The sequence below is a fragment of the Salvia hispanica genome, chromosome 1 (assembly GCF_029641045.1).
Source record: "Salvia hispanica isolate PSC_SH4W2 chromosome 1, Shi_PSC_v1, whole genome shotgun sequence".
In the NCBI taxonomy this organism is placed as follows: domain Eukaryota; kingdom Viridiplantae; phylum Streptophyta; class Magnoliopsida; order Lamiales; family Lamiaceae; genus Salvia; species Salvia hispanica.
Genome location: NC_142692.1, coordinates 5217130 through 5230007, shown reverse-complemented (window position 1 = coordinate 5230007; position 12878 = coordinate 5217130). Strand labels below are relative to the sequence as shown.

Genomic DNA, 12878 nt, shown 5'->3' with positions numbered 1-12878 from the left:
ATAGCTGACGAAGGACTGATGGCGGCTAACTTTTACGACGAGGATGAAGCCGGAAGCTCAACCGCGAGGTCTCCCCACGGCGAGGTGTGCATACGACGGTGAACGAGAGGATCGAAAGAAGACACACAATGCGCGATACAAGAGCCCACACCGAGCTACAAAAAGAAGGTGTCCATCACATTTGGGCGAAATTCGGCAACGAGTAGTGCGTTTTTTTAATTTTATTGATTTTAATTGTGTAATTTTTAATTTTTAGGATTTTAATTGTGTAAATTTTAATTATATAGTTTTTAATTTTTAGGATTTTAATTATGTAATTTTTAATTATTTTTGTAATTTGTAATAGTATTTCGAGTATTTTTAATGCATTTTAATATTGTTGAAATGTTTTTATTCAAATTGAATAATAGAATGGTGGGACCCTTGAGCTTGCCCTTAGCTAAGAGGATGGATGTGGGTGGTGTGCTCTTAGCTAGGGACAAGAAGTAAAAATGGGTCCGGACCCACTAAGAGCACGGATGGGAATGATATGAGGCAAATTACTAAAAGGAACTTTCCTTAGTCTAAAGGTGAATATTTTTTTGACACAAGATATCGTGTAGTGTTATTATTGTGCATTTCTAATAATTTATGAGTAAAGAGTATATTGTTTTTATTTTTTAAAATATGCCACATTAAGTGCGAATCTTAGATATTCAAAAAGAAAAAAAAATTACTACTATTAATTTAAGTGTGGAAAGGTATAAGCATGCATGTCACGGAATAACCTTTAATCACTATTATTTGTCACTACAAAAGGCAATGATAATTTGCTTTTTAGTTTTTACGCCGCAATTATTTTACAAACCAATGAGTTGTATAATTCGCCTGAAATCAACGTTATTCTTGTGAATTAAAATTCTACGCGCATTTATTCAGGTGTGAGCATTAGAATGTATTTTTGCTATATTAGAATCGATTCGAAATTTAAACTTTTAGACGATATATATAAATTCGAACTCTAAATAATCAAAATGCCCCACTCTCATTTTCTCAAGACTTAACATATTGATTGTGCATCCATAAAAAATAAAAGTGATCATCCAAATATTAATTTAATTAACGTGCAATTGAAATAGTTTCAATATTATTTGTAAAATTTCTTTAGCTCATTTTTTTACTTCTTTCTTTCATAATTATTGAGGTCACCTTTCAATTAACAAATACCCCGAATCCCAATCAGCAATCAATGTCTCATTTTGATTTAACACTGGATTTAAATGAACGTGAATCTTACTTTTATGTAGGAAAATTTCACGAAAATATTTTACGTACGCAACTAAATATATGGCCAATTATATTACTACTAGGGGTGGCGAAACGGGTTACCCGCGGGTACCCGCACCCGACAAGTCGGGTACCCGTACCCAATTTTAGCCAAATTGGTTGTCCCAATACCCGCCCCGTGATATACCGGGATTACCCGATACTCGTGTCGGGTATCCCGTACCCGGCATTGCGGGTACCCGTACCCGACCCGAAATTCGAATAAAAAAATTTGAAAACCATAATAATCGTCTATGTTCCCTAATTTACTTAATTAATATTGATGGTAAACTTTGAAAAGATTAAGAATAAAAATGAGGGGACTCTATAGCTAGTTCCGATGAGTTTTCAATTGTATGTTCATCGGAATATAAAAATGTTACAAAAGAACTCTTAGAAACATTTCATTTTCTTCACTCATTTTGGAAAAATAATAATATAAATACTCTTCTCTACATTATCATCTCTCTTACTTTATTTTTTCTCCATTCTAACTATTTATTTTTAATTTTTCAAAATGAATGTGTATATGGCTATTGTTATTTAACTATTTATTTTTTCTCTAATTTAACTATTTGAAACGCCTCTATTAATATGGAATGGATGGAGTATTAAAAATGATATATGGCTCTGATACTAATAATAACGGGTATTAACGGGACTAACGGGTAGTGGGTATACCCGCTACCCGCAAAACTCTAAAATACACTACCCGATCCCGCCCCATTTCCCGTTATCGTCGGGTATCGGGTACCCGATACCCGGCAGATAGCGGGTCGAGATGGGAATTACTCATTATCCGCTACCCATTTTGCCACCCCTAATTACTCCCCAATTCTAAGTAGAACACATTTTTTTTATATCAGAAATTATGTAGTGTTAGTATTTAGTAGTAGTACAATTAAACAGATAGAAAATAAATTTAAAAATTTAATAAAATATAAAAATATTATTTTTTTATTTTTAAAATGTATCACTATAATTGAAATATCAAAAAATACAATAACTTGAGTATAGTGGACTAATTATACTCATTCATGTCACGAAAATCACCTTTTATTAGTACTATTTTGTCGGTATAAAGAGCATAATATTTGTTTTTTTTCAGTTGCAATTATTTTACAAACCAATAGAATTCTATAGATTTGCCTAAAGTCCACGTTATTTTTGTGAATTAAAATTCTACACTCATTCGAACTTTGGAATATATTTTTGCCAGATCGGAATCGATCCGAAGATTCGAACTTTTAGACAATAAATTCAAACTCTGGATATTAAAAAAATTATAACTAGACAGGAACCGATCCAAAATCCAAAAAATCATAGTTATAAAATTATAGTACAATAAATTAAATAAAATTCAATTTTCATAGTACAAGAAAACCCATCGGATCCGAAAATCCAAGCCATGTTTTATATGCAATTTGGTCAGATATTAAACATTATAACTAATCAAGGCCCAGAAAAAAAAATGATTTTCCATTATATATATAAATTTCTATACATTTTGGCATCGAGAAAAAAAATGAAAATCAGAGGAAAAGACGATGATCATTATCATTATTTTTACTGTTAAATCTCTGCTTAGATTTAATCTCAATCGCACACCTCAAAGTTCTCTCAATCTGATAGCCTCCTCCGCTGCTCACTTCTCTCTCTAGATGGCTGCAATAGCTCTCATAAACACTCACATTCACGTGCATTTTGAACTTCATCATAAACAGAAATTCAACCTCCAATTTATTCATTTGCTCCGTTGTTAACCCACCAACCCTAGCAAAGTATGAATTTCTATAATTCCTACACAAAAAAACACAACCATTTAGTTTTAATTAGAAAAAAATAATTCACAAAAAAATGTGGTTAATTTGATGAAGATTGATTGATTATTGACTTACTTATCCTCGACATATTTGGATGCGAGCATGATGGTGGTGATGAGGAGGCGGTGCACATTGGCAGGGCCGAGGCGGAAGTCCGGGTGGAGGTGGCACAATCGGTCGATGTAGATGTAGGCCACCACGTAAACGGAGGGGCCCGCCTTGGTGTAACGGAATATTCTCTCGAGATAGGATTGCACGGTCATGTCTGGCGTTTCAATGCAATCGAAAACACTGGTTTTGGTTTTGGTTTTGGTTTTGACTCTGGCGTTCCTGGCTAGGGTTCTCTCGATTAACGAGGCGAGGACGGAGATGACTGATGGGGTTTTTGAGTGTTCTTGGTAGGAGTATGAGTAGAGATCATGTCTCAATGTTCTTGGTGATATTAGGGCCATGGTTTTAATTTAAGTGGTGGAATGAATGTGTGAGGTTTTTGGTTAAGAGGGGTTTATTTATATGTACATTTGATAGGGAAAGGGACAAGTAGTTTCTTGTTTTTGTGAATTAAACAGTGATTTAATTGGGAGATGGGGTTATTTTGGAAGGTGGGTGGAAAGGGTGGAGAATATCAAATTGTAAGATATTTTGCCTCCTAATTGTGCAGACACAACAGCTGTGCTTCTTGATTTAAATAAATGCTCCATCATTTTATACTAGTTTTATTCTATTTAATTGATTTATGAAATATATCTAGATGCATCCAGGGACGGTATAGTGAATTAATTAGTACTGTGTCTGTGTTGTGGGGATTTGTAAATTGTTGTATTCATTTATGATAGATTTTCTCTTTCGAGCTAGAATATTACCACTTTGGATCTTCACATTAAAATTTTTAAAAATGATAGTAGTAACTCCTTCCGTCCACGAAAATATGATTATTTCATTTTTATCCCTCATTTTAAAAAAATGATAATAATAAATAGTTAAAGTAGATAGAAATAAAAGTAAGAGATAATTATATGTACTTGCTTTTAAAAATGATAGTAATATGTGTCTATATTATTCTCTCTTGCTTTTCTTTCTATTTATTTTAACTATTTATTATTATTTTCCTAAAACGAGTGATAAAAATGAAATAATCCTATTTTTGGATGGAGGGTATGCAATTTGATGGCATTTCTATATGGTTAATAAAAGAGTGAAAAAAATCAATTATTTCATAATAAAATACAAAAATGTACTCTTCTCACTTTATGAATCACAATTCCCTTTATAAGTGACAAACTCGTTTTAGAACACATAAACCTTGTGAGTCTTCTAACTTCCAAGTGAATGGAAAAAATAATAGTAGTAAAATAAAATTATGTACTCCTACCAACAATTGATGTAAGTTAAGTTGACTCTCACATGGGAGAATATAATTGAGTAGGCTTAATTAATTAAGCACTAATATTAATAACAAAGTATAGTTAAGGGCCGCCGACAGTGGGTCGAAGGTTAGAGTTTGTGCAAAAAAATGAAAATGATAGTACTATTATAATAAGTGAGAGTGTTAGGTCAGAGATTGGGTCCACGGAACATTTAAAATAAAGTAGACTTATGTCTTGAGATTTGTGTCAAATTTAATTTCAACAGGTGCAGTACAATATTACACGTGCAATACCCAAATTTTCACCCATCAATATTTGATGCATTGTCAATTTAGATGCAAAATGAGCTTCGCAAAAGATATTAGCAATTTAAATCATATAATAGTAATTAATAAATCTTAATTGATATTGATGCATTGTAAATTTAGATGTAAACAAAAGTTTGCTTCTAAAAATTAGTGAGCTTTTAAGACTAATTTTGTACTCCTAGAATTTTGAATCATTACTATAGTACTTTTGTGATGCTCTTATATATATCTACATTATTTGATTCGTGCACAACTGATTACTATGCTAATTATGATAAATGAATGGTGGTAACAATTGGAAATGATAATATTATAATTAACATTTCACTCAAATAAAATATCAGAGATGGTGATGGTACATGAGAATCGACAACTATATAATAGAACTGAATAATTTAAGATCTGATATTCAATCAAGTACGATTTTGTACAATATCATGAGCACCAGCACAATGTAGACGTGAAAACTATAGGTCCCATATACATATTATATAATAGTATAATCATCAATATATATACAGCCTGTGTCTGTGTGTGTTTACTTTTAATTTTGGCCCCTACATTTAATTTCATTCCCAGTCAACAAATTTTATTCAATTGGAACCCTATATAGATATTTGAAACAAATAGTTTTACATATTATATTTATTATTTTCATCCACCATTCATTGCACTTGCACGTACGCACACTCTAGAGTGTCGGTTATGGATTATTCTTCCCAAATTGATAATATTGTGTCCTTTGATATAAATATAATCGTCATGGGTGATATGAGAGTTGTCTAGTGTCTACAAACATTTATCCTCGAGGAATCTACTATGAATATTTATAAAAATATTTATGATGTTGTTTATTTGTACATATTAATATTTACTATTATGGCAACTGTAATTATAAAAATATAGTACTAGAGACTACATGTAATTTTATACATATATATTTGTGATGTTGTTTATTTATATATATCATACTATGATAAAAAGAAATTTAACTATATTCTAATGCATAATCAATTGTACAAAGATTATCTTTTTATAATATGATTTTTAGAGCTTTTTAGTTCATACGGATACGAAGGTCATTTAAGGATTGTTTTAGTTCATAGGATCTTACGTCTCTTGTGTGAATTATAACTATCTAGAAATAACTTGTGTGCTATCTAAAAATGCCCTCAATATGATTTAGTAATGCATAAACATTTTTTTGCAACTTTAACTATACATATATCTAGTGGGTACAAAACATTTTACATCAGTGAATAAGTAATTTTTAAGTGTTACTCCAATTTATTAGTATGAGACTTTTTTTGGGAAGTGCTTAAAATTTTTTTATGAAAGTTTAATTCAGAATGTTGATAGTATAAGTGAATAAGTAATTTTTAAGTGTTACTCCAATTTATTAGTATGAGACTTTTTTTGGGAAGTGCTTAAAAAAGTTTTATGAAAGTTTAATTCAGAGTGTTGATATTATATTAATGTGGAGTTCGAGTAAGTATCAATGAACCCTTACAGTGGTATTTAGAGCAAGTATGGATCGATTGTTATGCACATTCCCCCTTGATTCTCTATGGTCAGTCTTGTGGTGTTGGTTTGATGAATAAGTATTATCCCAATTCCAAAGCCTTTGTGGTGTTGGTTTGATGAATAAGTATTATCCCAATTCCAAAGCCTTTTGGGGAAGGTACCCAAAAAAATGTGAGGATTTGATCCAAAATAATGTATAAAAACGATAAAATTGGAGTTTGATTTGATTAGCTTGTCAATGAGATGATAAATTATAAAGACGATGATCATTAGTTGATTCGCGAGAATAATCAACAAGCATGAACAAAGACGATGTAACAAAGGTCATATACTTATATGAATACGCAAGATTGAGATTTTTTAGCTTAATTGAGAATTAAGATACATTTTCAGTCACTCATCCATAATATTTTTGAAATGTCAACTGCAAATAGATTATGTCAACTGAAGATATTACCGTCAATAGCCTACAAATCAAATGTCAATATCATGCACATCAAATGTGAACTACTTATAGTTGACATTATATGTGTATAATTGACATGAATTGTATATGTAGTTGACATTATATGTGTGTAGCTGGCATGAATCGTAAATGTAGTTGACTTTATGTGTGTAGCTGACATGAATTGTATATGTAGTTGACTTTATATATGTATAGTTGACATGAATTGTATATGTAGTTGAGATGGATTGTACACATAGTTGGCATTATATGTGTGTAGTTGACATGTACACATAGTTGACAAAAAAAAAATTAAATAAAAATTTAAAATTTTTTAAAAAAAAGTTTAAAAAATTAAAATTAGTATTTATTGAATAAAATGTATCATGAAATTACCATTCTGCACTTTCATAATTAATTAATCTAAAAATATTTTCCATGTGGCAAATTCTGGACCACTATTAAATGAGTGGCTAATAATGCATCTCAATTCTGCTAAAAAATCTCAATTGTTCACAACCCTATACTTATATATATAGTTCAAAATAAATTTTAAAAAAGGGGGAGATTGACATCTAATATCATGAACTTTACCCTGAGTTTGTTTTTTTCATACCAATGAAAAATTTTTGGCTATATTAATAGATTGAAGAACAATTTTAGAGGGTGTGTTTCAAGAAAAACTATCTTCAAGGATTGAAAACTTAAAGCTCTCGAAGTTGTTGTCGAGAAATTACGAAAAAATATTCGTAAAATAAAATTAATTGTCGGAATTTTATCTTTGGTGGAAAATAACAAACTCAAAGTAAAATTCGTGATTTTATTTGTCAATTTCAAAATTTTGAAAAAATTTCCAACTTTTTTAAAGTTCTACAATATTAGTTATTAGGTGTCAATATCCCAAAAATAAAATCTTTGCCAACAAAATAGTTGTTCTCATAATATCTATAATTAAAACCAATCGATACTGGGTCATCTATATGGGCCGTAATAAAATGGGTTAAGCCCACTTAACTTTCAATCAAGTGAAGTTGCCCGGTTGTTACGACGGGTCAGGATCAATCAATAAAGTCGGGTCGGATTTGATGGATCGATTTTGAGATCCGATTGGATCCAGCTGTGCTTTCCAAAATGTAAAATATGGGCCATTTTCTTGGAAAAAAAACTGAGTACAGTACTAACGAGCTTTAATTTTAACACTGTTAATTATAAGACGCTTCAACTTTTTATCATGGCAACATCACCATTTACTCTGTATTTGCAATTACAACATTTTCTAAATTTTCAGCAAAAATTGTACTCCTTTCGTTCCATAATAGAAGACTCATTTTATCATTTTGATACCTTACATTTAATGATAGTGGATCGTTTTTCTTTTAATCAAAGTCAACACATTTCTTCTCATTTATTTTACTTTTGTATCTCTCCATCTCTCTACATTTTTCATTTCCTACTTTGTTCTTCATTTATTTAACTCACTTAACATAAATTTTTTTTAAAATAATATGCCATAATAGTATGTGGGGGTATGAAATTTATAACTAAAGCGTTGTCATTTTAGTAATGCAAAATTGAAATTGAAATGCTATAATTATAAAGGTTCGAAGATGCTAGCTAGTCTTTATAATTTAAAAAAAAAAACGTGCACATTTACAAAACGCAATAAAAATATTCTTTCTTTTGGAGTTGATACCATAATAATTAATATTTGCATATACCCCAAAAAAGGATGATACCGATTTGATGGTACAAGTTGCAATAGCAGCCAAATAAATTATTGGAAAATGAAGGAAACGCTTGGTTTTGTATACTACCACATACTTTTATTGGAAATGTAACCTCTGTGTCCATTTTCGGATTTCTTTTTTCATCTAGATCCTTTTTCTCATATGGATTCTTCACTTAGAATATTTATTCATCTCATGAGATATTCGATTTTAATTAAATCTGAAATTACATCAAAGTTAATCAGTCACTGGTTGGGAACAGAAAACTGTTGAGCGACTAATTGATTTGGGAACAATTTCCTTTTTCTGCCTAAATTCAAACATATTTATTTCCCATGATATATTTTGAGAAAATAAAAATTGGCTATCAAAATGAAGTTTGAAACACCATCACAATATTATATAATAATGAGATATTTTGGAAACAAAACTAAACAAAAAATATATATATATTAAAAAAAGGCACCATCACAGTAAAATATAATAGTAGTATTATTAATTAAATCATGAGATCATACGGAATTACATAATTCTAATCACTTGTGTCCCAATTTCATTGATACCTTAGAAATTTAGGGTGGTCGCGAGAATGAGATGGTGAATTGGTGATGAAATAGATTAGTCATTAGTTTACTTCTTTTAATAAAATAATTAAACTAGTCTTTTTTGTTGAAAAACTTAATCTCGTGGAGTATGATAAATAACAATGGTAATACTATATAAATAATAATAGTAATAGAGTAATAAGTATTTATAATAATAATAATAATAATAATAATATACTAGTAAAAATATTATTTATTGCATAAGACTTACTGACAATAATATCAAGAGAAAGTTGTCATGTCAGAGTATATGTGAAACAATCATACTCCGTTCGTCATAAAATGTATTACTAATATTTTGCCAAAAATGGGTATCCATATTTATTTCATTTTTTTTCTATTTTCATAAGTGATTCACACATTCATTTAACTTATTTCTATTTTTTATAATAAATTAAAATATAAAAATAAAATTTGCATTCTGTAACTATCAGGACTCTAATACTCCATTATATATAGAACAAAAGAACTAAATAAGTATTATTATATTAAATGGACATTGAAATTGAGTCACATTCGCTGAATTCCAGGTCCAGAAAAAAGAATAAAAGAACTATTCTATATTATACACATACACTACAAAAATCTTGTGATTTAGCAACGGACATTTCCGCTACTAAATAAGTTAATTCCGTTGCTAAATCACGTTAGCAACGGATTAGTAGCAGATAGTGTCCGCCGCTAAAAACCTTGCTGCCAAATGGCTTGCAGCATACACCATCCGCTGCTAAGTTTTAGCAACGGATTTCCGACAAAGAGTATCCGCTACTAAATGGTGATCAAATCAAAAACGAAAATGAATCAGGTTTAGCAACAGATATATCCGTTGCTAGTACTAGCGGATCAGTAGCGGAGTTAGATTAGCAACGGATATAGTCCGCTCCTGGATTATTTTTATTTTTATTTTTATATTTCTATTCTGTTGCTATTCCGTTGCTAATTTTAAAATTATATTACAGAAAAATTATTTTATTTCTTATCCAGTTACGGCAACCTGTTTACTACAACCCAACATTTCAACAAATAAATCACAATAATTCTTTGTAGCAAAAGATAATAATAGATATACTAATAAGTATTTTGAAAATTACATGAAGTTCGATGCTGTCATAACTCTAAAATATAGATGATAGTGAATCTCAAAAGAGTCAAACTCATAATTCTTCAGAATCATGACTACGAGATTGAAGCACAGAATAACTCGAGTTGTGGGACTGATGGGACATGAACTGGTCCATCTTCTCATATAGAATCTTCATATCCTCTTCTAATTTCATTCTCTTCTCGCGCTCTTCATTGAATTTTTCTTCCATCTCTTCAAGTTTGCGGTCCACTTGATGACTTGTCCCTCCAACATTGTGGGTAGAGGAATTATCTACAAGGCATGGTCCGAGGTCTCCGGTTCCAACCATCCTCCTCTTTTTGTCGAGACGGCCTCCCATAACTTGATTTACAAAAATATCATTCAAGTTGGCATTCTCGCCTTGAGCAGCAGCAAGCTCTTTGACCTTCGCCTAGTTAATATAAATGAAAATAAATGTTATATGAATTATCAATTGAATATATCTACATAATGCTAACGTAATACTCTAATACTATTTATATAAATTCTTAATTTAAAACGATTAGTTATTAAAATAAAGTCGCTACAACAACATATGCATTAATTCTTTTGTAATAGTCACATGAAGAAGTTCTTATTCTGCCTAAATCTTGGAGAAAGTTCAAAAGGTTAATTAAGTGTAGGTAAAAGATTAACTAAATCATAACATAATCACTTTTTCTGTGGGTTCAGAGCTAGACATAGCAACCTTGAAGCTTGCACCATTCTATAATGTAAAATGTTAAGTACGATTTGCACCATTGTATATATATATCTAAATACATATATACATATTTATAACTTACAGCTATATCGGCAGTCCTCTTATATGTGAATTCCCCATTCTTGCAATGTAGTGTCAAGAATGATTCATACGAAACTTCAGCAACGGGAACACCTTTTTCTTTTGCCTATTTATTAAAAATATAATAAAACAAACATTATTGCCAAATGAATTTCATATATATATATATATATATATATATATATATATATATATATATATATATAACACTTACCAACTTTTGAGCTTTTGATGCAACTGAAGTTGAGCCTCCGTAATTCTTACTGTATCCGGTTCCGGGACCATCGGGCTCGGAAAGTCTGGCCTTTTTTGCAAGTATCGATTTATGCATCACGTCGGGATCCTTCCAATGCTCTAGTAATCCTTTCCACATCACTTCTGATACGTAACCCGGTCTTGCTTTATTAGGAGCGTTAAACTTTTTTAAGCTGGTAATAAAGGACGAGAATCTGATTGCAGCTTTCTTTTTCCAAAGGACCCACACCTCCTGCTCCCATGAATCGGGCCAGAAATATGATTTCTGTAGAAAAATAAAAAATAAAAATATATTTGTAGGCAATATCCAAAAGTCAATAAAGCAATTCAAAATCAGAACACAAGTGAGAAAATACATAGATGTGTAAAATGCTATGCAAATGAAATTTAAAAACAAGAATGTAATCAAACTGTACAAATCAGATAGTATTACATTTGCTATATTTGGAAGTAAACCATGTCAGTAACATAAACAAATCAATTAAAATACTCCAACCATCCAAAAATAGTACGTAAAAGTCAAATCTAAGGTCTAAACAAACTGCACATATATGCACATTCTATGATTGCAAATGCTGTAAAAATTGTACTCCATATTCTCACACACCACACATTATATCAATTGCAAATAATCACCAATTTCAAATCTGGATTCTTGATTTATGAATCTGCTAAATTAATCAAACTAATACTTACTCGAAACTCCTCAAAGTAACCATTCTTAACGTCATCTGGGGTTTTAGCCCAGGTAAAACCCGTTGGATTTCGGATTTGGTGAAATGATGAGGTAATTTTACTTGCCATTTGCCAATGGGTCAATAATTTCCTACAATATTTTAATATTAGTTAATATATAATAACAAGAATCTTAATTAATAGTCAACATAACAAACCCAGAGTGCGGATCCCTTTCAATTTTTATCCTCCTATCAGGCACTACATGGTCATCATCTTCCATGTCATCGACATTCTCGTGGATGTTTCGTTCGGTTGATCTCATTTGAGAGGACTCGCCGGTGATAGTGTGATGGCCACGACGATGATACATATCTACATCACTGCAAAAACATAAGTGAACATTAGTAAATATTCATGTGTTTCTGGTCAAGCCACTCCCCACAAGAAAAGAAAGGAATAGAAATAAACTAAATAGAAAAGAATTGCAGCGGCAGATTGCAACACTGCAGCAGTTCATAATTCAACTCTCTCATAATGTACTAAAGTTCTAATCCCTAGTGTACTCTTCGGATGGCTTTTTAAACACAAAACATCATTCTAGTTAACCAAAAACTAAAATCAGTAAGAAACAATAATCATAATTAAGCAAAAGTGCCAACTAAACATAAATTCCCCAATAGAATTGATCGAACAAAAACTATAACCCTTTTGCCATACATTCTAAAATTGGTGCTTCTCTTTGGGAACACTCATTCACAAGCAATGCAAAATTTAGATGAGCACTGCGGGAAAGATAGAGATAGGGAGAGGGGGAGAAAAAACCGTGAGAGGAGAAGCAGGGATGCGGAAGATGACGACGAGGAGGCCTCGTCGGCGGCGTCGAGGAGGCGGCGGCGGCGTCGAGGACCCAGCAGTTGCGTTGAGAGAGGCAGTG

General features: G+C 31.2%; 1 protein-coding gene across 1 annotated transcript; it reads right to left on the bottom strand.

The window, feature by feature from the left end:
- Nucleotides 1-2767: 2767 nt before the first annotated feature.
- LOC125224556 (cyclin-U2-2-like) lies at nt 2768-3626 on the bottom strand. Its single transcript, XM_048127976.2, has 2 exons — nt 3204-3626; nt 2768-3105 (listed from the first exon to the last, which is right to left on the bottom strand). Exons 1-2 carry the CDS (start codon nt 3578-3580, stop codon nt 2838-2840), a joined length of 645 nt encoding a protein of 214 aa, XP_047983933.1. The 5' UTR covers nt 3581-3626; the 3' UTR covers nt 2768-2837.
- Between the last annotated feature and the right edge of the window lie 9252 nt (nt 3627-12878).

Coding starts and splice junctions, on each gene's coding strand:
- LOC125224556 (XM_048127976.2), bottom strand. CDS start 3,580: ATGGCCCTAATATCACCAAGAACATTGAGACATGATCTCTACTCATAC. Junction 3,106..3,203: donor TCCAAATATGTCGAGGATAA/GTAAGTCAATAA, acceptor TTTTTTGTGTAG/GAATTATAGAAATTCATACT.